This window comes from Coturnix japonica, chromosome 1, assembly GCF_001577835.2.
Source record: "Coturnix japonica isolate 7356 chromosome 1, Coturnix japonica 2.1, whole genome shotgun sequence".
NCBI classification, from domain to species: Eukaryota; Metazoa; Chordata; class Aves; order Galliformes; family Phasianidae; genus Coturnix; species Coturnix japonica.
In genome coordinates, this window is record NC_029516.1 from 54,027,635 (window position 1) to 54,054,593 (window position 26,959).

The 26,959-nt window shown below is 36.5% G+C and overlaps 1 protein-coding gene across 1 annotated transcript; it reads right to left on the reverse strand.

Annotated features, from left to right (window-relative positions):
- Positions 1-2,013: 2,013 nt before the first annotated feature.
- SLC13A4 (solute carrier family 13 member 4) lies at positions 2,014-26,959 on the reverse strand. The gene is made up of 16 exons (XM_015866446.2): positions 26,861-26,959; positions 22,085-22,213; positions 19,160-19,296; positions 18,432-18,613; positions 17,783-17,837; positions 16,260-16,299; positions 15,518-15,589; positions 13,829-14,019; positions 12,394-12,513; positions 9,905-10,006; positions 9,307-9,408; positions 8,090-8,187; positions 6,700-6,830; positions 5,716-5,877; positions 3,703-3,840; positions 2,014-2,914 (listed from the first exon to the last, which is right to left on the reverse strand). Exons 1-16 carry the CDS (start codon positions 26,957-26,959, stop codon positions 2,777-2,779), a joined length of 1,896 nt encoding a protein of 631 aa, XP_015721932.1. The 3' UTR covers positions 2,014-2,776.

Consider the following 26,959-nt stretch of genomic DNA (forward strand, 5'->3'; position numbering starts at 1 on the left):
AGCAAGGCCTGATGGGAGTGGAGCTGAGCCAAGAAAACAGGTATTAAGCAATGGGGAGTGATTTTCGGCTAAGCAGCTGGGCAATTTGAGGGTGGTGATGGTGGATGGAGAGTGAAGTGAAAAAGGACTAAAATAGGATTGCAGAGTAACTAAAGCCTTGAAAAGGAAGCAAGCCAGAAAGACTTTTTGGGGGGAGAATTATGGAAAGTAACTTTGGGGACCATGAACAAGGAGAAGTCCTGCATGTTGTGTATGTGATTACCCTTGGTACTGCAGCCACCCAGCTCTCAAGAGTACTTGCTCCTGGAAAGTGTTGTCCGTGTTGGTGGACAGGCATTGCAGTCTGTGCCTGGAGGCAACTTCTAATTGGGAAGCAGAAGGCTGCCCAGAGAGGGGAGCAAGCAAGGAGTGCGGGACCGAGTCCCAGAGGGACCCCATGGGTTTTGTGTGCTGCAGTGTGGCAGTGGCAGACTCAGGGAAGTGGAATAAAGGAATGAAGGAGGTGAAAAGTAAGACAGAGGCCAACTTCCATGGTTTATGAGGCTGCAGGGGTGCATGGAGCCATGGTTTTACAGCAACTCTCTTTTTCCAAAACAAGTTTACAGGAAGTGCTATAAATAGAAATTGCTCTGCTAAGTTGCCTTCTGCTTTTTGTAAGTGCTTCTGTGATATTCCAATTTTGCTCCTCCTCTGCTGACCTATGACCTCTTATTGCATGTGTTTACTTACAAGACAAAACTGTGGAATTGCTCTGTTTTGATAGAAGCCATAAACCAACAGCTCCTGCTGTCTCCGCACTGCTTCCATAAGGACTTGGTGGGCTATGAGAAGAAATGCGTCATATTTATATTCCCATGGAGCACAAAAATATGCAGTAGTGAATAATTTATTTTATTGACATCTTATTTATGCGGCACAGGCATTCACACTAACATCTAGAGAGCCTAGGTTATATGTGGAAAGCATACAAATTTATTGGAGTATATATATGAAGAGTGTGGTTACATTAGAGCCAATCACCTTAATATACAGCTTAGAGTCACTGTCATTAAATATATATATATATATATATATATATATATGATTTAAAACAGTACATAATGCAAGAGAGGGTACTAGGTATCACAGGGATCCACTCAGAAAAGCAGGACATTCACTTTGCGTATGATAAAGAGGTTGACCTTTTGGTCTGCTAATTATCTGCTTTATCTGACAGTTTCCCACAACTGAAGTTCCTGTTCTCTGGCCTGCTAGAGAGCAGGGCGGTGTGATGTTCAAGTGAATACACATGACGAGGAGCTATGCCAGTGTGACTCACTTCAGCACACTCCCTTCTTACTCATGGAGCAGCACTATCTTGGAAGAGATGTTACTCTCTCTGTCAGGGAATTTTTAAGTGCATAACTATCTAATCTGAGTAAAAAAAAAAAAAAAAGCAAAACAAAAAAAACCTGAGAAGATGAAAGAAAGGAGAGGAGAGAGAGACGAGGGAGAGGAGAGGAGAGGAGAGGAGAGGAGAGGAGAGGAGAGGAGAGGAGAGGAGAGGAGAGGAGAGGCAGAGGAGAGGAGAGGTGAGGAGAGGAGAGGAGAGGAGGAGAGGAGAGGAGAGGAGAAAAGGAAAAAAAGAGGAATCGAGAAAAAGAAGAAGAGAGAGAGAAACGAGTAGAAAGAAGAAAAGAAAAAGAGAGAAGAGAAGAGAAGAGAAGAGAAGAGAAGAGAAGAGAAGAAGAACGAGAAGAAGAAGAAAGGAGAAGAGAAGAGAGAGAAGAAGAGAAGAGAATAAAAAGAAGAGAAGAGAAGAAAAGAGAGAGAAGAGAAAGAGAAGAGAAGAGAGAGAAAAGAAAAAGAAGAGAGAGAAGAGGAGAAAAAAGAAAGAAAAGAAAAGAAAAAAAAAGAAAAGAAAAAAGAAAAGAAAAGAAAAAGAAAGGAAAAAGAAAAGAAAAGGAAAAGAAAAGGAAAAGAAAAGGGAAAAGAAAAAAAAGAAAAGAAAAGAAAAGAAAGGAAAATGAGGAGAGTAATAGGTCTGTTGGCCAGGTAATGTTTTTCTGGTCACAGTTTTCTTTGCTGAAAAAGCTCTCACTGCAGTAATAAGGAGAGAAGATATTGATCAAAACTTTATATTGGGGATTGTAAGTACTGCAATACTGGAAACTTTATACTAGTGCTGTTGAAAACAAAACGAAACAAAAAAGCAATTCTCCTGATCAGGAGACTTCTCTTTCCTGTCTGTTTTGTGGTTTCTGATATCCCTTTGAAATGTTGTACCTGAAGATTGGTAGCTGTATTTCTTTCCAGGTCGTATTGATTAACTGGCAGAATGTTTTTTTTTTGTTTTTTTTTCCAACACACTGATGATTTAAGTTCAAAAGAAGAAGAAGGATTTGCCTTCAAAAGAAGCAAGCTTAGATAACTCTGAGTTTAGAAAGAAGAGTTGCTTTTCATTCTCTGTAGGTGTCAACAGTAAAATTGAAGTCAACTCTTGAATACACTAGTGTATGTATACTTGTATTCTGTACTGGAGTCCAGTATCACCAGTCTTATAGGAAAGCAACAATAGGGGAAAACTAATCTCTTCATGTAACTCACATAGACTTTCAGAACTGAAAGAGTTATGCAGAAAATCTCCCTGTGGGTTTTCTTTGTGGTTTTACTCTGGATCTTGGTTCTACATATGCACAGCTTTTCTCCTTTCTTTCATATATGCAATTTATATTTAGTATTTTAAACTCACTTTGGTCTTGCACTACTTTTTTTCTTTTTTCTTTTTTATTGGATATTATGTCTGGCTAGTGACATTGCTTACTGCTGCCCATTCTGGAAAAGTATTCAGCTGGAAGAGTCTGATTCCCCATGTGTTGATTGCCACCATGACAACAGCCAGACCAATCAGATTTACTCCCAGACCAGCTTTCACCTGCAAAAACAAAATGTATTAGAACACATCAGTGATGCTTGATCAAAATTAGTTAAAACAGAAACTGAGAAGGCAAAAAAGGTAACAGTGGGCAAGGTGAAGAACCCTGATATATATTTGTATATATATATTTGTATATATATATTTGTATATATATATTGAATATATTTCTATGTATTTATATGTATAGTAATAATGCATACTAATTTCTAGAACAAACAAAAAAGAACTGAGTGTTATGCATCAGAGTGAAAGTTGTAATAATATTCAGGACTGATAGTCAGAGGCTTATGCAGCTCATCAGAAAACTGCTTAGTTTATTGCTTGAACTTTTCAATCACATAATCAGAATGGGATTTTAAACCACACATAGAAGAGTGATAACTGCATGATTGGTGATAATTGTGTGATTTAGTGTGGAACAACATGATAAAGCTGATTTCTTTTACTCTCCTGACTTCCCCAAGCACTCTACTGTTCAGTCTGCTGCTTCTGCCACTGCCACTGTGCTTGTCATAACAGGTCAGCACAAAGTCTTGTGTACTCCTGTTGTTTGATACCTCTTTGACCATTATGTTCAAAAAGGCAAAGATGAGAAATATGTATATCCTACAGCTGATATCTAACTGTCCTTAATCTGTCACCTCTGTGGCATAGCAGGAGAGTAGACAATATGACTATATTAACACCAGTACCAGGAATCATCACTATTGTAGACTGCTGTGTGTGGGTACAAGGCATAGGGATTGCATGAAGTATGGGAGGATATAACCAATCCCAGGACTCACCATATCCTTAATCTGGCAATGCCCATAACTGAAGACAATGGCATTTGGAGGATTACCCACGGGCAGCATCACCGCAAAAGAGATACACATGGTGACAGGAATCAGGGTGTATAAAGGGTTGATAAGCAGGGTTTCTGACTGGAAGGAGAAGAGAAGGGAGAAAAGTTTTACTTAACTTAAAAGCCAGTCCTCATAAATAAGGTGGAAAAAACTACTCCGCTTCACATAAAGATAATAAAGCCATGAATCTCAGTTCCCCCATTTTCTATACATAAGCATGAAAGTATTTCTGTTTGCTTGTTGGGATTATGGTGTAATTCAGAGCTGGTGACCCTCAGAGGATTTCTGTTGAGATATTTAACACTGAAATAACTCCACAGTGGTTGCAGACTGCTACTGTTAGGCCATCCTTTGTCATTTTCCCTATTTGTTCCCCATGTCATTCTATGCTGTTGACATATATATATGAGGTTGACATTATGAATTTTTATTTTTATTTTTTTATTTCAGCTGCTGAAGATACTGAAACCAATCTGTAAAGTCTTCCTAGCCGTGGTTAAGAAAGAACTGTAGAATCATAGAACCATTAGTGTTGGAAAAGATCTCTATTATCTTTTAGCTCAACCTTCTACCTACCACTAATTTTGCTTACTTAAACCATGTTTTGAAGTACCAAATTCACATTCCTCAAATACTCAACTACCTCTCTGGGAAGCATGTACCAGTGCCCAAGTATTGTTTTGGAGAATAAATGTTCCCTAATATCCAACCTAAACTTCCTGTGGCACAGCTTGAGGCCATTTCTTCTCATCCTATCATTATCCGGGAGAAGTCAACTCCCACATTGCTACAACCTCCTTTCAGGGAGTCATGGAGAGCTATAATGTCTCTCTTGAGCCCCCTCTGCTCCAGACTGAACAATCCCAGTTCCCTCAGTTCATAAATGACAAGTCTCTATTCATCTGGGACCTAGCTGTCTGTGGTCCATATTTGCACTGTGAGGAGGCAATACCATCAGAGCATACTTTTAGAGTCGTCTAAAGAAGTGTTCTTGCATTACAGCCTTCCCTGGTGGTGAAACTTTGCATTTTAGTCTGTGTTGTTGCAGCCTTGTTCTCCTTCTAAGGAGAATAGTATTCTTAAGGCTAACTGGAGAAGGAAGCATCTCCAGGTTATTTTCAGAGTCAAAAAAGAAAGCCTGAATTAAGGTGTCAGTTCAGACTAGTGGAAGTAGATTACCACTCTAAATTTCTCTTTAGAAGAGTCTCTGTGGAGCACAGAGGTAAATTTGTATTCATAAGCCATACTAACACAATTATTTGTTTTTCATCTGACCCTATATTCATATTATTTCAGAGTTGTTCACATGATGTACTTAGGGACAATCTCATAAAATTGTTGTAGCAGGTAACCACAATTCATGTTCTACATTCTTAGTAAGAAAAGTTTCACATCACATAAAAGAAGAGAAATGAGACAGTTTTCTGGAGCTGCTATTCCAATATAGAACAAAATCTGCATCTCTTTTCTCTGCCTTTGACATCAATATGCTGACTTTTTCTCTCTTCCTTACAGTAATCTCTGCTTTTGATGTTATATGATAGCATGCTTGCCAGATCACACCCTTGAACCCATTTTCAACTGATGATATGAAATTCTTAACTTGTCTTTCCTTACATGTGGTGAGTGGGTGAGTACTAACTAATGAATAACATTTAAAATAACATTGATATTTCAAGATTTATTTAGACTTCATTTCATAGGCTTCAATTGCATGGTCACCTTGTATTTAGCCTATCTATCCCTCATGGCAGAAGCTATGGTTTTATATTGTCCTAGAGGTCTTGAATAAATTTATCAGGACTAAAGCTGCCTTTCAAGCTGCTGTTGTGAGGTTATTTTTTGTTAGGTTGTTTTTTTGGGGGTGTGGAGCTGGAGAATGAAAGATAAATTTCATGTGAACTGAGTGCCACAGATCTAACAGGAAACAACACTGCTGTTTTTTGTACTCACCATGCTGCATAAAATAGGTAGAAATATGGTTATAGTTGCTGGATTGCTAACAAACTCTGTTACCAGGGACACTAAAATGCAGGCCAGTAGAGTTACAGCCCAGTAGGGAAGGCTGCTCAGGGACAGCATTTGGCGTCCAATCCATGTAGAGAGGCCAGAGGTCTAAGGAAAAGATATAAGCACAGCAATAACTAAGTAAGATGTTTGTCAACCAGGTGATTGTTTTCTTCAGGATAGTTTGCATCAGAGAATGTCACCAGCAAGTAAACAAAAGTAAGATAAATCTTTTCTCCATTACCTTTTGTTCAGTAAACTGGATTTCCATGTAATGTCTAATAAAGAGTTGTCCATAGTACCACAGAGATACATTTGACAGTTAATAACTTGAATCTGCACTAAGGCTGATTTTTCTCCTCTCTTCAGTATATGAACTGAAGTATTATAAATTGGTAATGAAGGACTGCATAATGCTGGTAAAATGCTGAGATGAAGTTATGCAGATTAAGTTGTCTGCAGATAGGTGTCTGCAGGAGAGATAGGAATGTATTCATAGATTGTACTGTGAGGAAATATATTCGGTACAGCCCAGAGTGTGATTTGTCTTATCAGCATGAAGAGCATGACTGTTTTTTAAATATAAGCATCCTGTGGCAGCTGAGATGTTTCCCACAAGCTGTTTAGCTGTTCATTGAGAAAGGGTCCCTCAGATGTGTCCCTCAGATCCTTTCACTTCTGCCAGCCATGTAGGAATATCTAGTTCTTCTAGAGCATCTGAAATGGAAGTAGATGGCTATGCTTACAGAACTGATTTGAGTCCTAACCATCTTTGTTAGTTAGGTATCTTTCCGTTGAGGGAGCTGGTGTACAAACTTGTAAGTTTCTGCATTGTAATCTCAATCTGGAGTGCATACATAAGGATAGAGATTCTGGTTTATTATTATTATTATTAATTTTGAAGAAAGGGAATATAATCTAAATCAGTACCTTGCATCCAGCTGCTAAAGCATAGCCACCTCCAACCAACACTACAATTTCCCAGGGCATGGTCTTCTGAAAGTCCTTCCAAGTGATGATGGGGTCCAGTGTGTTGGTGTCTGTTGACCTTTCATTATCTCCTACATCAAAATAAGTTACATGCATGATCAACACTGAACTGATCAATACTGCTAGGCACGGGGGTTGGAACTACATGATCCTTGAGGTCCCTTCCAACCCGGGTCATTCTGTGTGATTCTGTGATTCATTCTGTGAACTGGCACTTATGTAAAGATCTTTCCATATTTCACACTACTTGGTAGTAATGCAGTATTCATGGGAGTAAGCTTGAGTACTGTCTATGAGAAGTGAAAAAGAGCTCAGTTTATTTCTCTGGTTATCTCAGTTTCAGAAATTGCATCATACTGATTCCAAATATCCTGACCTCTCCTTGTCTGCTGTGTTGATGTGAATAGTTATAAACCCTTCTGCTTTATGCTACAGCTTTTCAAGACACAATCTTCTCTGTTGTGAATGTGCATGTGCAAATAATCTGTAGATTACAGGATGGAGATACAATTGGATTATTTTCACAAAGGAAGGCATTCGCTCTCTCTACTGTGTCAAGAAGTTTAATAAAGTGCATTTATGCTCCTAGGCTTTAGCTGATGACACAGTTTGCTTAGATGCTTGAGTATATTATGGAAGTAAAATATAAAGTGTGTTAGTTTTCCAGTATTTTGCATGTATTTCAGTAAAAAACAAACAAACAAACACCAAACGTATCTATACACATTTGTAATTTTTACATAAAACTATGCAGGTAATTATATTTTCACAAATGATTGCTGAAAGTCTGGCACAGCAGATCAGCACTTCTGAACACCATCAAAAACAAACATTAATAATTAATCTTTATTATTGCTGGGATGACTGCAAGAGGAGCACTGCCAAAAATTACAACTGCCAGACAGTAACAACTGTTACAACAACCTTTTTTTACATCTTCTTAATGAGATTATCATTTACTTCTTCCATGCAAATAAAGACTAAATTATTTACTATAATTTATCTTCAGCCAATTTTGCAGATCTCTGCATTCTCAATATGGAACTACTTCTCAATCTTTCCTCAAACTCCTTCTTAAATTTTGAAAACTCTATAAACCAGTTGGTAATCTGCTGGATAAGACCACATGAATTAAAGTAAAAGAAAACAAAAGGAGACTGATGTAAGGGGTGGTATCAGAGGAAATATCTCTACCATTCCACAATTAAAATGTATTTGTATTTTGTTTTGCAGAGACCAGAAAAAAACATAATTAAAGAAAAACATAATTAAATAAAAACATAATTTAAGAAAAATATGTCAGATTTCTTTCTTGCTACTTGTACTTTACCTTTTTCTTTTTTTCCAAAGCATGGTTTTTTTGCTGGAATGAGGAAAAGGAGGAAACCAAGAAAAACAGAAACAGTGGCATCAGTCCGGTAACCTTTCCTGAGAAAGAAGCAGTGGGGTTATCATAAAAACACACTTACAAAGCCTTTGTAAACTATCGTGTCCTAGCAGTTACAGAGTCCCAGAATTGCAACTCAGCTGGGGTTGGAAGGGAGTCTGAAGATCACCAGGTCCAACCCTGTGCTCAAGCAGTTAGAGCTGAATTTGTATTTCCACATCTGAAGTCTTAGCAACAGCCTTCTAGAAAAATATATTCTCACATCAAGGATACAAATAAGATTTTTATTCAATATAGCAATATGTATTTAGCTAACTGCAATCAGGGTCAATATTTTTTAACATTCTTGTGAAAAAAGAAATTCCTTTCTGTTTAAAAATTTATTAACTTTGATGTACAGAAAAACAATATGCTTGCTAAAAACGGTAAACAGTAAACATGTTCTTAGTAAAAGCCAAGCTTAAATGATCCTTAGAAATGAGCAGGACTGTTTTTAAATTAAACTTCTAAAACTCAGTTTGATAAAATACTTTGAGATGTGTCAAACTACAAATACCCCCAGGAAATCCCAAAAGTAAAGACCATTTTTCAGTTAAAATTAGGATAACGTATCAAAATGATCTTATGCAAAAGAAATCCAAAGAAAATGTAAATTAATTTATATAGTCTTTGGTATGTATTGTTCATTTACATTACTTAAATATATTGTTTTTCCTATATTATTTATAATCAAAACAATAACATTACTTGTTTCACTTTTCTGTCTAATATTCAACCAGAATAGATATTTTCTTGATAAACTTCATTTTCTCAAACATATGCTGTTTTGTCAAAAATGAACAGATTTTAATTTTAATTATACAATCAATATATTCCAGTGATACCATCTCTATGAATGCATTAAACTTCAGCTTCTGTACTTCCTACTTATTACATTAGAAATATGTTTTGATCTGTCTGCGTAGTTCTCTCTGCCTAACTCATAAGCAAGAACACAATTTGCTACTGTGTGAACAGCTGTAGTTTAGAAAGCAGGAATTCTAAAATTTAAAAAACGTCTTCAGTTTTCACTACCTTGTTAAAAGTGGATAGTAACATTTTGTAGACAAAACTTACGGCATAAAGTCAGAAGATGTAGTTGCATAAGGAACAACACTTACTTTTCAAAAAATGATGACCAGCCTGGTACAAAGCCGGGCTCACGAGTAAACCAAAGCAAGGTCATCAGGATGAAGAAAAATCCAGTCACCATCTCAGGATAGCTAGAAACAAAATCAACCAAACTAACTATACAGGTGTCAGTCTGAAAACCTGAGAGCAGATTTGAGAAGAAATAAGGAATCAGAAAAGTTTATAACAGAAGAAGTAAAAAATATAAAGAAATTAGAAAAATAATAATAATTTGAATTAAGGAATTCTGCATTTGGCTCTCAACTGTAAACCGACTAAACTCAGTAAAAATGAATTAAAAACATCATTATTTTCAACTCAATTGGTCAATGGGTAGGTGCTAAAGGAAAATATTTATAAATGCTTGTTATGTATTTGCGTCATTATCTGTTGTAATGTGGTAACAAGGTAATGCTCATGTTTCTATTCCGCTCTAAGCACTCCATATTAAATCTTTTAAAAGGTACAATAAGCATAATTATGCTTATAATGAGATATAACAATATTTTCAAATCAAAATGTAAATTCAAAGAAATATTTCTGCATGTAGTCTCGCCTAGACAGGCAAATTCCTGAGTTCTGTTTTACCTGACATTTCCTAGTTTCTTATATTCTTCATGAATTCTTCTCTCTGACATTTCTTCCCGTTTAGTTTTCTTCTTCTTGCTGACAGAACAGGTTTCCTTAAAGCTAAAGTAAATAGCACAGTAAAACTAGACAAAGGCATCAAGTGAAAGGAAAGGCTGTAATGAAATAATAATAAAGAAGAAAACAGAAAACTCCAGTTGCTATTCTTCTTGGGTAAAGGTGTGATCAGGGCAAGGCCTGATGGCAGTGGGAAGGGGAACTGTTGTTTGTGACCTTTTACTGTTCCTAGAAGTTTCCAAACCAAGAGCAAGAACACATTGCCTCTGCCACAGAAACCAAGACAGTCAGCATGTTTTCTCTTGGTGAAAAATGCCTGTATAACTGCCAGGAAATACAAGCACAAGTGCATTTAATATTTGAACATTTAATCTTGCTATATATTTATATGCAAATTAGGCAAAGGACCTAGTTTATGTAGCTAGCTTTCATGCCATAGCAAAGCCTAGGAATTCCTAATTGAAAGAACTTCTTTAGTTCACTTTAACATTTTCTTCTTATTCTTTCCCATTATGTCCCTTTGCTATGCTTTGGGCCACAGCTCTGTTTTTCTGCTCCAGCTGTAGCATCTATTAGACAGAGGTGTAGGGGGTGGGTTGAGAAACTTCTGCAGCTAAGCCAGCCTAAAATAGGTTGCAGCAGCTGTAAAATAAAGTATGTTGAGAGTGAAATGTTCTGTTTTTTAAGTTCCTGCTATTTTAATGTCTCCTTCATTGCCCCACAAGAGAGACCTATGCTACCACATTGGCCAAATGGTGTTTGACAAAGGTGAAATTATCTGCATAGTTTATGTACCAAAAGATGCAGGTTGACCATCTCTGATTAACAAAAATGTCACAGTTTTCATGTTCATTTTGTTTTCATTGCAAATGAGTACATATGTGTCTCTTGTTTTAAACACACTTAGCCCTCTTGTTCATGTTTAAATTTCCTTGCCAAATTCTCCCTTAGACTCCAGTAAAATTCACCATCAGTAATGTAGATCATGGAAGAGAAAAGGAATATGTTTTTTAATGGCCACTTTCATAATGACAGTTCTAATCCTAGCTCTACCTTTTTGGTAATAATTGCTTGGTGAGTCTATTCTCCACCCCCTTTGAGTTAGTCTAGTCCAAGTTAGATTAACAACATGAGGCTTCCTAGGAAGAAGAACATGCAACATGAACCTTATGGGAATCCAATAAACATTTATATATAAGCATTAACATCTGTTTCAACATGTTCTCAGTGTTGCTAGGCTTAGGAGAATGTGAAGTTATAGCATTGTATCCACACGCTTAACATAACACAATCTTTAATGACTTTAAATGAACAAAGATTTAAGAGGTTTGGAACCAACTAGCACTTCTCAAGAAGTCAATAATGGTTCGGTCTGTGGTATTATCTACAAAAACAGTAATCAGCATGAGGTCTTGGATGTGGAATTTCAATGATTTTTATTTTAAAAAGTAGAAAGTAATTGAGGGTAGTGTTAGGGCTTGTTTCCTCTCAAGATTAAATAAATAAATAAGATTTAAACAAAATAGAAAGAAAAAAAGATTTATTTTAGCCTTTTAATTTGGAACTAAATGGCTCAGGGGACTGTCTGAAGGACATGGAAGTTATTCACCTCTAAATTACCTTCTCAAATCTACCCAAGGTCAGCTGCAAGCAGAATCGATTATCATTTTATACATTGTCATAGGTGAAATAAATTAGTGATGTCAGTTAATCTTACTCTTAAGAGTAAACTAAATTAAATTAAGGCCACTTTAATTCTGAATAAATATGTATGCAATACATTTTAATGCAGATTAACTAATCCACTCTAAATGCATATACTTTGTCAGTTTTCATTAACTTTGCTGAGTGCCTCTGCAAAGAGAATACATGATACAAATGATCTAGAAGTCAAAAAATTTTTCTTCTTTTGAAACTCAGGAGCCTGCTGGTATCAAGGGGTATTTACCTCTTAGCTTGAGAGTTCTTTTTCCTTTAAAATCAAATATATGAATGGAGTTTGTTTACTATTAACTGATCTTATATTAACTTCATCTATCTGGAGGCAGATCTGAAAAGTAAATTGTTCAATTGCCATTATTTTTTCCTATTCATCTTTTCAGTTGTACCTTTTCACAAGGACTTTTATCAAGATTTTTGGCTAATGATGAGACCCAGTTATAAGAGTTTAAATAAAAAATCAGTTGAATGCATAGAAAAGATTTCCATCAGCAATACCTAAGCACTTTACTCTTAAGCAACAATAGTGTGCACTGCTGCCTATCTGTCACAACTAAAAAATATTATTTCCTCTTGTAATTTTTTCCACCAAGAAGGAAGTTGTACCTTAGCTTGAATCATTTGAACTAGAAAAGCTCTTATGAGAACCACTCTAATGAGGTCAGTGATGCCCTGTTTTTTTAATCAATACATCTTGAATGTCTTGCACTCACTTGCAGCCCAAGAACAACCAATGCATCCATAACCAAGTAAGGACCAACATGATGAGGGAAATGGGGAAACTGAACAAAAACCAGGTTCCAAAATTCACCACTTCAGCATTTGGGTATTGGCTGTAAAGAGGAAAAAAAAAACAAAAAAAAAAACACGGTATGTGAGAGTTTAGAATGGTAAAATGACACCTCCAATATGTACAGATGCATAAACATATATTTATGTTCATATATGTCATAGCATGAAAGAAAAATGTTATCATTGTATAAATGTGACAAATATAATACTTCTTCATAGTAAAGCCATTGTCAAAAAATGACAGTCATAGACCATGCCTGAGATGAACCAGACAGGACTTCACACCTTCAAGTCCAGATGGTCTGGAGTCTCTATCCAATTTCAACAATCACTGCAATTATCAGGAATGAAATCCTGTCTCTATCTGAGTTTATTGTTCAAAGTCTTTCTAGTATCAATAGAACTGAGAATGATTTCACTCAGAATCTCTATGTCTGTCTTACTCCAGATCACAAAAATAATCACTGCAGTCTGATAGGTTCTGACAAACATATCTAATATATGCATTTGGTGGAAGTGTCAAAAAAGCATGGTCTTTGGGAGTGTTGTGAAATCCAAATTTGTGGGCTAAAGATGGATTCCTAATATAGTTATCATTGCTGCTGCCATTTCAAAAAGTCAAATGCAGGATAATTTTACAGCCATGGCAGCAGCTCTTGATCAGAATAAGGTCTGAGCCTGGTTACATATCAGTGTATGAGGAGAAATTCCATTGGCTTTCTGGCAGAGATAACATTCATGCCTTCAAGAGCTCTGGGCATATGTGACACAGGAAATATTTAGCTCAGAGTTGCTTCCCATCTTCCATGAAGCAAAGGTGTAAGGCTACATTTCTAAATGTACATATTTCTGCACTGCACATTGAACAGCACAAGTATTATCACTGATGCCTCTAGGCTCACCATGAGAACCAGCTTTCTACGAAGCCAAAAAATAACTTGAAGCAAGTTTTATGACTTTTCATCTTTTGCACAATTTTCTCTTTGGAACTACATGATCCTTGAGGTCCCTTCCAACCCGGGTAATTCTGTGATTCTGTGATTCTGTGATTCTGTGACTTTTAGTAAGTGTTTAATTTCTGAAGGTGCACGCTGCCTTCTTGATAATCAGTTTTTAATATCAGAAGAAGTTGCACAAGAAAAATGTTGAGAAATTTTTATTTTGCATGGGAGGAAGTATTAACTTAAGCTCCCTGTTACAATCTTTAATCATTGGCAAAAAAAAAACAAACAAAAAATGTTAGAGAAGGAAATAAAATTGTCTTTAGAAATATCATAGAATAATTCCCTGAGATAACCCACAGGGAAAGCCATAGAGATGATACTGACCAATCACATTTTCACCCACGTCACTTACTTGTTGAAGTGCTCTAAGAATATGAGGCTAGTTGAAGTCCCTATGATGGTTGTCAGTCCTCCAATAGTTGCTGCATAGGAGATACTCAGTGAGAGGCATTTGCAGATCATGTGGTCATGTCTGGACTGATACCGGTACTTAGAGCTCAGGTCCTGTTCAGAGGGCTTAGGAGGCAGGACTAGTATCTGAGCCTGTGAGGGGATGCATTGATCAAGGGGAGCAAGAGATTAGAACAGCAGCCCACTCCCTACTTTCTCTAATGCCATGTACTAATAAGAGGGAACAGATTTTTTTTCTTCATTGGTATTAGCTGGGATCAGAACTTGAAACCTGTCTAGCAGCCTGAAAATGCCTGGTCCATGGCAGAAATATAGAATAGACAGTAATCGGACTTCTGGCCACAGTTTGGGTCAGCTCCAGTTCTGACTGGAATCTCAGCTGGATACCAAAAGACCTTTGTGGCCTGCAGAGGCAGGATGCCAGCACTGCAGCAGAAGGAATCTGTAATCCTTAAGGCTTATGAGCAGCGACCAGACAAATGCTTGGTGGACTTTTGGCACTCAGACTGGCTCAGGGCCTCTCATAAAGAATGATTCTCAGAAAATGCGTGAAACAGGCTTGGCCATGAAAGGAAAAGCCACAAAAAAATATTGTTCCAAAGGAAGTTTTCTTAACAGTGACAGAAAAGGCTCCTTGCTACTAAATCAAGCAGTTATGTTGTAAAGGTAGAGAAAATCAGAGCACTTTACATGCAACTGAGGGTTTAATTTACAATCAGGTAAAATGCATTAAGAGAGTCAAATAGATCTGTTAAATCATTAATTTGGATTTAAGTTTATGTCATAAAATCAGTTGTGCTGTAAATCATGCTTGTCATCCTTGTCAGAGTTCTCTGGTTCACATCACTGTAGGTTAAAAGTGAGGAGAGTGTGCTACCCATAAAATAATCAGTGAATGCAAATGGGAAATGGGTGCAAGAGGAAATTAAATACGAGGAGTAGTGCATTAGACTTCAGTTTAGAAACATGCACTTAGATTCATTAGAACTGCTAATGCAGATGCATGTGTTGATTTTAGTCTAATCTTTCCTAAACATTAACTTACGCAATTTAGGAATTACATAACTATGGTAGAAGAAAAAACAGTTACTCCTTGGACCCACTGAGGAAAAGTAGAAATACTGCAGTTGTCTAACGTAGTAGAGGATTTTGATGGAGAATATTTGGCAGTATAAAAAGGAGATGGATACTAAGACTGCCAAACCTACTGACTGAACAATGAAATGATCCATGTCTGCTGTTAGTTTAGTTCTGAGTAGAACATTGTGAGTCAAGGATTGATCTTTTTCTTTTTGCTGCACTATTTTCCAGGAAGGCTTTGCTGAAGTCAAGTGGGTAGAAGAGTGAAATAAGAAGTGAAACTTGTGGTCATGTTACTGAGTATAAAGCTACATGAATTTTACAAGCCATTCAGAAATGTCTTATTGGAAGATGACTGTACTAATATATCTGTGATGGTGGGATTCTAAATGGGAGCAAGAATTAGCATAGAGTTAAAAAGTAACCACTGTTAAGATGATAGAGAATGATTTCATTAAAAGCAGCTTAAAAGGAGTAAAAATGTAGTAGTGATAAACAGGAGATACTCTTCTGTCCCTTTCTTCACCCTCCATTTCTAACATCTCCTTACCTGAGGTAGGTGCTGCCCATTGGATTTCATCGTTCCAATTGGGTTGGCTATCATATGCACACTATTCATAGTCTGTAAAGAGGCAAATACCTTTAGATTAGCCTTTCTTCCTAGGGGCACTTAGATTAGGACTGATATTGCTTTATAAAACTCATGGCCTGTGGGCTTTCAAAACAAACAAACAAATGAAAACAAAACAAAGCAAAACCACCAAATCTTTAGCTATAAACTATACTGGAAAAAACATGAAATTATTATTTGTTAATACTGTTTTTATTTTCAAGTGATGTTAATATTCAATATATATATATATATCAGTTTTTCCCTCTGCCATGTAGCAGAATCTAACAGTGCCCTTGCTAAAGACTCTGCCTTTGTAAGATGTGTAGTTCAAATAAACCAAGGCATCTCAACTGCAGGACTTGATGGTAACTGGGCAATAAAAGTCCTTACCTGAACTTGCTAAAAACTGAGACTCTGGATGGAATTATTAGTTTACTGACTGGATCCTTGGCAGTACTTGAAACAAACCCTATGGCATTAATGCTTCCCATTGTGATTTGTGCAAGGCGGCTGGTAGGTTAAATGCAAAGCAGGACATTCTGTGCTACGCATTCTCTAACAGCAATCGCTTCTTGTTTGAAATAAAGTAAGGAGTTGTTGTAGTGCTGTGTGGGCTGTGTTCTGATGGTATTAGCAAATAGGGTAGCTCAGAAGATACAGGTACTACCTATGACAATACCTTTGAATGCATCAAGGAGCTGAAGTCAGTAGTAGTAGCACTAAAAAGAAAGAAAGGAAAATATACTTTAAAAAGTTCTGTTCACCCAGCTCCCTCAAAAGGCACGAATCCTGAGAAGCAACAGCTACAAGAGATTTAATGCCTATTAAAATGGTAAAGAATACCAATTATTAGTATCTCTTTTGTGGTATCTTGGGTAGATACATGGGAACAATTATTATGTTCCATAGGACTCTAGCCTAGTAGAAAGACAGTTCCACTTCAATCCAGGAGAGTTGTATGTATTCACAGTAGCATATACTCTATTCTAGGAATGGACTCCATTCTCCAGGAAGTGAATTACCAGTCAAGCCAACGCTACCTCTATCTTGTTCTAGTCAAATTCTTCCTCCATCAGCCTCTTGAATGCTTTTTATGAGCACTGTCCTGTGCCACACTAAAGCTTTCACTAAGATCTGTCATGGGTAGCATGTGATCCATGCAAACAAAACAGCAAGCTTTAACTTTGCCATTGAAATCAGATTTAATTTCAGAACATGGGCTACTTCTCTCTCCCCAGTAAATTTCAGGATTATTTTTTTTTTTCAACTAATACTGTTTTAATAATAGTTCTGCTATGAAATATTTCTCACATATTTTTCAGTAAGTCTTAAAGAAATTAATGGCATAATACCAAACTGAAAGGTTTCTTTTATACTGAAGAAAATATGTCTGGGATAAAAAGAGTGAATGTAAAGACAGAATATTAGAAAACTCATTAGTTTTCAGGATAATAAGAAAGCTATTTAGAACTTGCAGGCTAACTTAAAGTTGTCAACATGAGCTATTTGAATGATAATGTTTTAAAGAAAATCTTAAATGGTGTAACCAGAGCTTATTTCTCTTTCATTTTGTACTCTTGTGAATAAAATAGAAGCTGCTCATGGAGAAACTGCATATTTTAACACCATACCTTTTAAGAAGACACTTCTCAGAATTTAGCCTGTATTGTAGTTGGAGGACAAGAACTTTGTATAGACTCCTGTGTATCTGACTGGTTTATCTGATAACTCAAAGTTGAAAATTAGTCCTTTCCTTTATCTGTTATTATTTTACTGAAAGTAGAGGCCTGGTTGAAACTATTTCAAACTTCTGAAGAAGTTTGGCTGTATTCAAATAAGTCTTACACATTTTTTTTTCCCTCTGCCATCATCTGTTTCTTGAATACTTGTGGCAGTTAAAGCTTCCCTCAAGTATCTTCTGTAAGTGGTCATTTTCTTCACTTTACAATGGTAATAAAAAATAAAAATATAATTAAAAAAAAAGAAAGTAAAAAGAAAAAAAAAAAAAAAGAATCCCAGCAAACTTTAATGAGATCCAGACAATTACATCAATCCCATCTCTCATATCAGCCTTCTGTGTCAGTTACATCTAAAGCAATCAAATTATAAGCTTTTGCATGCCCTTCCTGCTCTATTCCTCAGTTCATTTCATTGCAACCTGTGTAGGGCTCAAATCTCCAGTCGTACAGGGTTCATTCTTACTCCTCATTGATGAAGATAAGCTCCAGTGAAGGTTGCTCATGCTTTTCGTTGAGACCTGTAAAGAAGGAACAGGAAGCAGTTCTTTTGGTAAGAACTGATCTGAGTGTCTGGGTGACTGAACTTGGAGGAGCTATTGCAAACAAAAAGCTGGTCTGAGCCTTCTTAGTTACTCTGTGACACTTACACAGCATTTTGTTGCGTTGTATTGTCCCCAGAGCATGCCTCTTACAATTAAGATATTATTATGATATCTATGTGACGTAAGGCCTCGATGCAGGAATTTAAGTAAGGTTAGATGACGTCATTGTTCAGCCTGGAATATGTGAATTGAAAGAAACTGGTGATTTTTTCCTTCCCAAATTCTTTCTTTCTGGGATCTTTTCAGAAGATCTCTGAACTGGGCAGCTTGGAAGGGCAGGAGTAGAAAGGGATAGTCAAAGAGCATGTGTTTGGGCCTTTGCTACATTTCAAGGCAAAATTGTCTTTCATTTTTGAAAGAAATATCACCATGCAAAAAGAAAAAGAATGGACTGATATCTTTGGCAGTACAAATCAAACAGCTCTGACCTGGGTAGCATTTAAATAATATATATCAATGATTCTGGTCACTGATAAATAAGAAAAAGAAGTGGCCCATATTGGTAAATACCTTTTGGCTTGTTTTCTTCAATAATAGTGCTGCCTGCGGTACTGATGACATCGCACTCCTCCTCAGCATTCACAAGTTCCTGGAGCACTGCCTCCACAATTGGCATCACCATGGCTGTGGTGGATGTGTTGGAAAGCCACATGGAAAGCACCGTGGTGCAACACATAAAGCAAAGAAGCAACCTGGAGTGTAACACAGTGAGACTTTGAGGCACCTTCACGAATACTAAAGGCTTTCTTATCTAACATTGTTATTATTCAAATGGTAAGCATATAGGATCTTTTCTTTTTTCTTGGTGCCAAAATACTACTGTGTGCATAGATTAAATGCTGCCTTGTGTTAAGAATTGTCATAAGATCATATATCACTGAAAACCCTTTGCTTCTCCCCTTGGAAACCAGCATGTGACATGAAAAACAGTGATTTCCAGTGCATTCAGGGATACCTTAAAAATTACTTTATGACTGCTAAATAGACAAAGAGGGAACAGAGAGATCAGGAACAAAGAATCAACAGAAAATAGAAAGTAATCAGTCGAAGAGGAGGAGGTGGCAGAAAGATTGCTGAGAATGTTTGAAAGCTTTCAAATTCTAACAGGGATAGTGGGTAGGAACAGTTGCCCCAAACCCAGCTAAGTTTTGCCTGTGGATAGAGAAGCCTGAATTATTTGCTTTTACCAGCTGTCTCTATTGACTTCAGACTACCCTGAAGTCTGAAGATGCACTCACATGCCTGGCTTTGCTCCAGCCATCATGACCATTCGCAGAGCAATACGTTTATGGAGATTCCATTTTTCTACAGAAGCTGCCACACAAATGACACCCATGAGTAGCAAAGTTGTGTTCTTGAAATATTCAGCAGCCACCTGTATTAAGAACATGGGGAAAGAACCAGTTAAAAAACATGGTAAGTAGCCTACTTAGAGATCATGCTGAAGAGTAAGAAATATTGTGGGTTTCCACACCCCCACATGGAGAATCACAGCCAGGAAAACTGAAGAATTCAGAAGTCATAATGCTTTCTGTAATCTCTTTCATTTGCTACTTATAAATAATAGAGTTCCATATTCACTTGTTTGTAGATTTCTCAGCTTTGAAGAGATTGAGTGAAATCTTACTTCTTTACACAGGATGTTTACTGCCTGGAGTTAACTATACTCCACGAGGCACAAATTGAAACAGCCACAAAATTCTGCTCTGACAGCTCCTTATTTATGTGCTTCATTTGCTTTTTGGTATGGAAGTATCATTGTCTGCCTTGTTTACATTTCTTATGTCATGTTCAACTGTTAGGCATATCATGCATCTCTGGAACCTGTGGCTTCAGAAAAAAAAAAAAAAAAGAAGAAGAAAAGCTATTTAGGGACATGCTCTGTGGATACAAAGAAGAAAGGTTGTGATATTGCTGTGATGATGGTCTGCAGATACTGCGCCAGAACTTTCCAGAGTGGAAATCCGCCTGCATTGTGTTAGAGAAAGAAGGCAAAATTTCAAATAAAGAGAACTTCAATCTGGAAGGGATGAGCAAAAAACAACAGCTGGTTTAAGAAAATATTCAGAAACAATGCAGGAAAAACTCCAAAGCAAAGTTCTTGAATGTGGGAATTGTTATATCACGAGAAGATACTCTGTGAAGTGACTGCAAAAATAACAAAAATAAAAATTTTTTTTAAAAAAAGCACTTTTTTGTGAAAACAAACAAAACAGGAGAAAATAAAATTTATAAATGAGTGTTTGGAATATATCTGAATATTTCATTTTATTTAAACAAAATTCTTCATGAGTTATGTCTGCAATTTTTTTCTTAAACACGGACTCTTCGGTTTAAAACTTGCTGTAAACAAATGTAGTCTCTACCATTTTAAAACAATTAAAACAGTATTTCTTCCATCTTCCTCCATTATTCTTACACTTTTCGATAAAAATATACAACTGACACTAATGTTATTTTGTGCATGCTGCAGTAAGTGTTAAGGATATAGTTACATTTATTTAATGAATACCCACAGTGCCCTTAATAGACTTGGCCATCATGATTGTGTGCCAAAGCTTTTAAATATCACTTTTTTTTTTCTTCTTTTTTTTTCTTTCTTCTACTGGTTTCTTTCTCATTAACTTTATTTTCCTAATACTTTGTTCAAAAAATGTTGAACTGAATGAAAGGAATCTACCAAACCAGCAGCACAAAGAACCTGTTGTTTTGCTTTACCCCTTTCACAGCCAATTTTGAGAAACAAGTGAATACTAAGGTTCTTATTAATAAATACATACACACATCCAGACTCATGCTCCCAAGACCCTGTGAGTGAAGTGTGGTTTAAACTGCAAGGTATAAGCCCCAGTTTCTATGGCACTTCAGAGCAGCAGACTGGAAATACTGCAGCACCATCAGCTTTGCTTATTTTAATAAATAGGATTTCACTTCTGTTCCTAAAGTAAATAATACATTCTCTGCAGTAATCCCAATGTCATTTAATTTGATATTACATTGAATTTGTGAGGCTGCCCCTACCTTTTCTTTCTCTGATATGCTGCAGTGTTTTGTGATGAAAAAGCATAACTACTTTACCTTTACATTAAGATGATCATGAAAATATTGAAACATGCAAATGGGGAAATGTACCTGTTTATATTATACAGTTGTTGCAACACTGGAAGGAATAAAAGAGGTCATAAACTCTTGTTTTATGTTTGGTTCCAGATGTTTATGAGTATGCACATTGCCAGACTGTGCTAGAAGTTCAACCAACCTTATGGTTGATGTATATTCTTCTGTGTTACCTGTATTTCTGTATTTCTTATTCTTATAAATTAAGTAAGTGATGATGCTTCACTCCAAAAAAAAAAAAAAAAAGAAGGGAGATGGAAAAATGTAAGGAATAAAAGCTGCAGATGAAATTGAAGGAATTCTTGGCATATCATGAAAGAGAATGACATTCAAGAGAAACTCAGTTAAGCAAGTTAAGAATGCATCAAAGAGACTTTTTGTACCTCTACTCCTTTTCCTTAGAACTGATGGCTTCAAGGCAGTATTAGAATTATTGGTTGGAAAAAGTTCTAGTATGGTAATACTTTTTAATATATGCAGCCTCATACCTTGTACATCATCTATAGGCACTGTAATGGATTTCCCAGAGAAGCTGTGTCAATGCCCCATTCCTGAAAATGTTCAAGACCATGTCGGAAGGGATCCTGGGTAACCAGAACTAATACCCAACTTAGTGATTGAGAACTCTGCCCGCGCTGGGGAGTTGGAACGAGATGATCTTTGAGGTCCCTTCCAACACAAGCCATGTTTTGATTCTCTGATTCTGTAAGGCTTATTGATTTTCCATCCATCATTAGAAGTAAACCTTCCAGTTGGTCCTATAAGTGCTGTTTGGAGGAAGTGAAAGGTTGAATCATGGTGCAGTATGTGTTAGGAAGTGCTGATGATGCAGTAGCTGATAGAATGGACACTTCTTTGGCTACCATGTCCTTTCCTATGTTTAGCTTTCAGTACAAGAAGGGGCTCGTTGGCCCAAGTTACACAATGTAAGATGCATGTTTTCTCCTCCCAGACTCATTGTTGCTAGTCCACTAAAATTTGTTTTATTTGAATATTTAACTGAGATTCAAAAGATGAGATGACAAAAATGTGCACAGTGGTCTTACCTCACTGGACTTCATGACTCCAAAAAGTGGGTATAGGAAAGCAGGAATTAAGGCTGCTGCACCAAGCGGTACTGCTTCAGATACCCAGTATACAGCTGTCACAATCAACACGTAAGCACATGAGGCTTCCTGTATGGAGAAAACACCATTGTTAAATGTTGCTGTCATACCACCTTCTGTAAAAGCCTCTGTGAATATTTTCACAGGACTCACCAGGCTGAGGGTGCCTGAACTACAAGGATCATAGAATCATAGAATGGCTGGACCATAAAGCCCATGTAGTTCCATGGGCAGGGCTACCATCTCCAAGATCAAATTACCTAGGACACATCCAAACTGACCTTGAATGTCTCCATGGATGAGCCATCCACATCTCTGGGCAGCCTGTGTCAGCACCTCAGAACTCAACAAGGCTCCTAAGAATCTCCTAAAGCAAAGCTGATTGGGTGTGAAATCTGAGATACAAACTGATGATGTTGCCAACAAAAATCTTGGCACATAAGCTAGGGCAAAATCTTTGGGTAATCTTATTTATCAGCAAAATCATGGTTCCAAGTTCACTGATGAATTTCTTTGATTTAAATAACCCAAAATGTACCAAAAATTTCTCCATGACTTCTCAGGTTGGGCTGATGGAGCTGGTATGTCTACCTGGCTTTTCTCCCAACATTGGGCAAGCATGGGAACAAGGAGTTTTCAGAGTGATGCAAGAGCATTCACATTTGCTGTAAAATAGGGAAAGCTACACAGTGGTTCTTCTGGAAAATACTCAGTTAATGGTATTTTCTCAGGTAATCAGGTAATTGTTCCTGATGTATGAAGAATCCCATTCAGCTGTTCCATTTCTTCTATTTTTTGTTTTTAAATTTAATACAACATATGGTAATAACAAGAAGAACACGACCCAGAGAAAAGCTCAAGATGTATTACCACGTATCATTTCTTTTACTTGCTTAAAAACTGCAGCCAAGCTTACTCAGAAACACGGATTCAAGTTATCTATCAGAGCTTGTTCTCACTCCTATTTCAGAAAAGTATAACATTTAATAGTCCTAATTCAAGCAACTAGAGCCTGAAAAATAACAAAAGAAAAAAAAAAAAAAAAAAAAAAAAAAAAGAAAATGAGATATCAAGAAATATAATTTTCTTGAATCAGATGAAGCCAATGATTTTTGAGACTGTTGAGAGTATCTGAAATGCTGCTGGACAAGTTAACAAATTTGCTCTGAAGTGTTTCTTTTTGGGTAGAAAAGTATGTTTGAAATTCTGCAGCACACAAAAACATGCATATTCCTCTCCTTTACTCATTATAGGAGAGTGTTTTATGTTTTAAGATAGACAAAACAGGTTCCACTAGTCCTCTCTGATCACATATCACATTAAAGGATTTTGCTGCAGATGTAGCTTCATTGTTAGCAAGATCAAACACTGTAAGGTAGGCTAGAAAGTACTGGGTTATAATGGATAAGGGAGATTTTGTTTTAGTAAAATATTTATGGATTATGATGAACGCATTTTTTAAAATAGAGTCGGTATACTGAAAGACTGCTTTTTAGGCTGTAGCAGTTTGAAGTGACCCCTCATTAAAAAAACAACAAGCCAAAGTTTTTGAATTAATATGGAAGTGAAGTGAAGGGGATTAGAGATTTTAGTAATCTCTATTCTAAAGACAGAACAGTTTTAGGTGTGAATCACAGTACTGATTGACGGGCTCATAAACATTAGCCAACTTGTGCTTGGTCATTTTTAACCGCATTCAGCCTCATGGTTGATATTCCACAGAGAGCAAAGGATAGGGTTCTTTTACTGACCAAGTGACTATTATATATATATATAAATATATATATATATATATAAAATATGTATTATTTATATATATATATATATATATATATATATATATATATATTTTCTTTTAATAATTAATTTCTGCTAACAAGCTTCTTTCTTTATATGGGCTTCATGATGTCCAGCAGTATTAAAGACAAAACTCTTGTGAATGAAACAGCGCTAATTTTTATTCTAAAGTGGAGCAGATATAAAAAAATTTAGAGATATATTTTGACAAAAATCTTAATAATCCTTTCATACTAACCTGACCCCAAACTTTTTTCTGCTTTCAAAAATATCTTTCTCTGGAATTTCTTTGAGTACAGGGAGTTATTTTATATTGTCTGTATGTGTGTAGCAATAGAGTAATAATAGTGGAAATGAGATAGGACATAGGGAAGACACATCTCTATCAAAAATTAACTGGGACAGGTGCTGAATCTTTGTGGTACTTATTTCCTGCTATTGTTATTTATTCTCTCAGTGCTCTAAACCAGCTCTTTTGAAAAAATAACTAAATTATTATCTTCTATTGAATTGAATTCAACTTATGTATTTTTTTTAAAGGTTACCACAGCTAATAAACAATGTATTGAAATAATGTCTATGTAATTTAATTTTTTTTCACTCTTTTTACTTCTTTTGTACTGGTGAAAATAAATGTTATATATACCTGAGAAAGGAATTAAGCAGGAAATAGGAAAATACAATGCTGTGAGCTTTTATGTGATGGCTGGGGGGCTACCACCTCCATTCAGTCTGCATCTTACAGGCAAAGAAGACCAAAAAGAATGACTTGGCTGAAACTTCCATAATATGGATAACACACACAACTTTTGTGGCTAAACAATCCGAGGATCTCAGAATATTTATTAACAATAAACTCCGGATTCAAGATTTGCCCATATAAGAATTTGCAATGCGTATTTTGCACTTTAGTATGTGGTTAAACTATGCAAAGTAGTGACAGTTCAGTCTCTGGTCTGCTATCTTTTTGCTGACAGGGTCACAGTGTAATTATCAGAAAATGATAAAAATAATTAAACAACAACAAAAAAACACCTGTGGACATTATTTTATTATTGTAAACCTTATCTACAAAGAGTTCTGAGTCCTCATGCTCCTTTTGATGTCCCTTGACACAACATGTATAACACTACCCCATTTCCAGAGTTGTACTATGACCAAAGAGGCTGTAAACTGATTCCTTGCAGAAACACAAACATAATTCACCTAGTAATTCTGCTCTCTATGAGACTGAAAGCTACTGTAATTGTCTGATAAGTGAAAATATAAGAAAATTATCAGGAGGCAAATTTAATCTTCAGATTTAAGAAGCAATTTTAGTCACTGTTGTAACAAAGTAAATACTAGCTGAAAGCACTTGAATAGTATCCTGTCAAATAAATTTATTAAATATAGATGTTTTCTTAATGGCGTTATAAATATTTGTCCAGCTCTGGGCCAGATTTACAGCTATGCTTTCCCATCTGCAGTCATTCCCTCATATGCAAAATGAATGCAAAATATCATCTGATGACTTTTCATGTCACTTTGCAGTAAAGAAACACTATGAAGTGTAGAATAATATTGCAGTGGAACACATGCAGAGTAAGAGCAGTTTTTGTTTCAAAACCATACCATACCACTACAAATTCCTTGGTTATTAGAGAATTTACTTCCTCTGAGTCTGGTAGTGAGCAAGAACAGGTAACAAATCTCAGTGCAGTGAATCTCGTGTTGTCTAAGAGAAGGTCTCAGGGGATATGGAGCATGTTGCTGTTTCAGTGCCATACAAGCATGTCACAGAAAATCTGTTCTTTATGTTGCCCTTTCAGTGGTACTGAGGGAGATGAAACCCTCTTAAAAAAAGGACTTTGTAAAAAGGTGGGCCTTACTGTTCTCTGAAGAAAGCTCAATTTCTTGTCATTCATTCACACTCAAGTCACAAAAGATGGAGAACAACTATAAGAGAGCAGCTGTTTTCAAAGCAGGAGAACTCCTTCAAACTGTAAAATACAGTTCACCGGTGTAGAAGCATTATCTTTTCTGTGAATCCTGTTTTTTCTTTCCAAACAAAAAACTTCAGCTTTCTAATCCTTTGAATTGTTATTTGATAACAGTAGTAGTATTCATAAATCCTGTAGCGCTATAAAGAAGAATTAATCTTTAACAGGGTAAAAGAAAGGATGGAAATTGCTGCACCGTTCAGCCAGATTTATGTCTAGCACTGTGAAAGCCACAGCTGCAGAATTTTTAAAACACTGCAAATGCTGGCAAGTTGAACATCACCATTTCTATATGGTAGGAGTGCACTACTATTTTGTGCTTGACCATGGCAGAGATATACATGAAGAAAAGTTAAGCAGGGTTATTCATTCCCATTGCCTTGCTTATGTGTTAAGCAAATACTCCCTCCTTTGTGTGGTAGTGGATACTTCTGAGCTATCATTTATTAGCCAATGCCAGAACTGCAACATGTCAGTAGAGGTACCTACGCTTGCTTTCTAGTAGCAGATGTCATGTGTTGTCCTGCTGAGTCCTAGCTCCCAGTTCACTTGAACATCTGAACTGCATGCACCAAATAGAAAGTTATTCCATTAATATTTGATATTAAAAACTAAAGACACTCCAAGTATTCTTTTTAAATACCTCTCCCTCATACACACCACTGAAGAAACAGTACAGATGCAATATATCTGTCTTAAAATAAGTCTTCACCTAGTTCTTCATCTCTGCTTGTGACACTGCTCATAGTAGCTCTGGTTGTTATTGTGATGACTGTCCAACAACTTTCACTCCTTCAAATCTGAGTCCTTGATATTTCAAAGAGCAATGGTTTTCTTTAGATTCTTGCCTCTCTTTTTGGCTACCATTGTCTTATCCAGCGAGAGTGCCTACAGTACTCAGAGGTTTTGTAAAAAAAGAAAATGAAAATGTACTTACGCTGCAGGGGTACAGAAGTGGCAGAGGAAGCAGCAGAAGTGGAATGAGAACAACAAGCAAGAGGTTTCTGGATCGAAGAATCTCCTTCACTACTGCCAT

Coding starts and splice junctions, on each gene's coding strand:
- SLC13A4 (XM_015866446.2), bottom strand. CDS start 26,959: ATGGCAGTAGTGAAGGAGATTCTTCGATCCAGAAACCTCTTGCTTGTT. Junction 22,214..26,860: donor CACTTCTGTACCCCTGCAGC/GTAAGTACATTT, acceptor TTCTCCATACAG/GAAGCCTCATGTGCTTACGT. Junction 8,188..9,306: donor TGGTCATCATTTTTTGAAAA/GTAAGTGTTGTT, acceptor CTTCTTTCTCAG/GAAAGGTTACCGGACTGATG.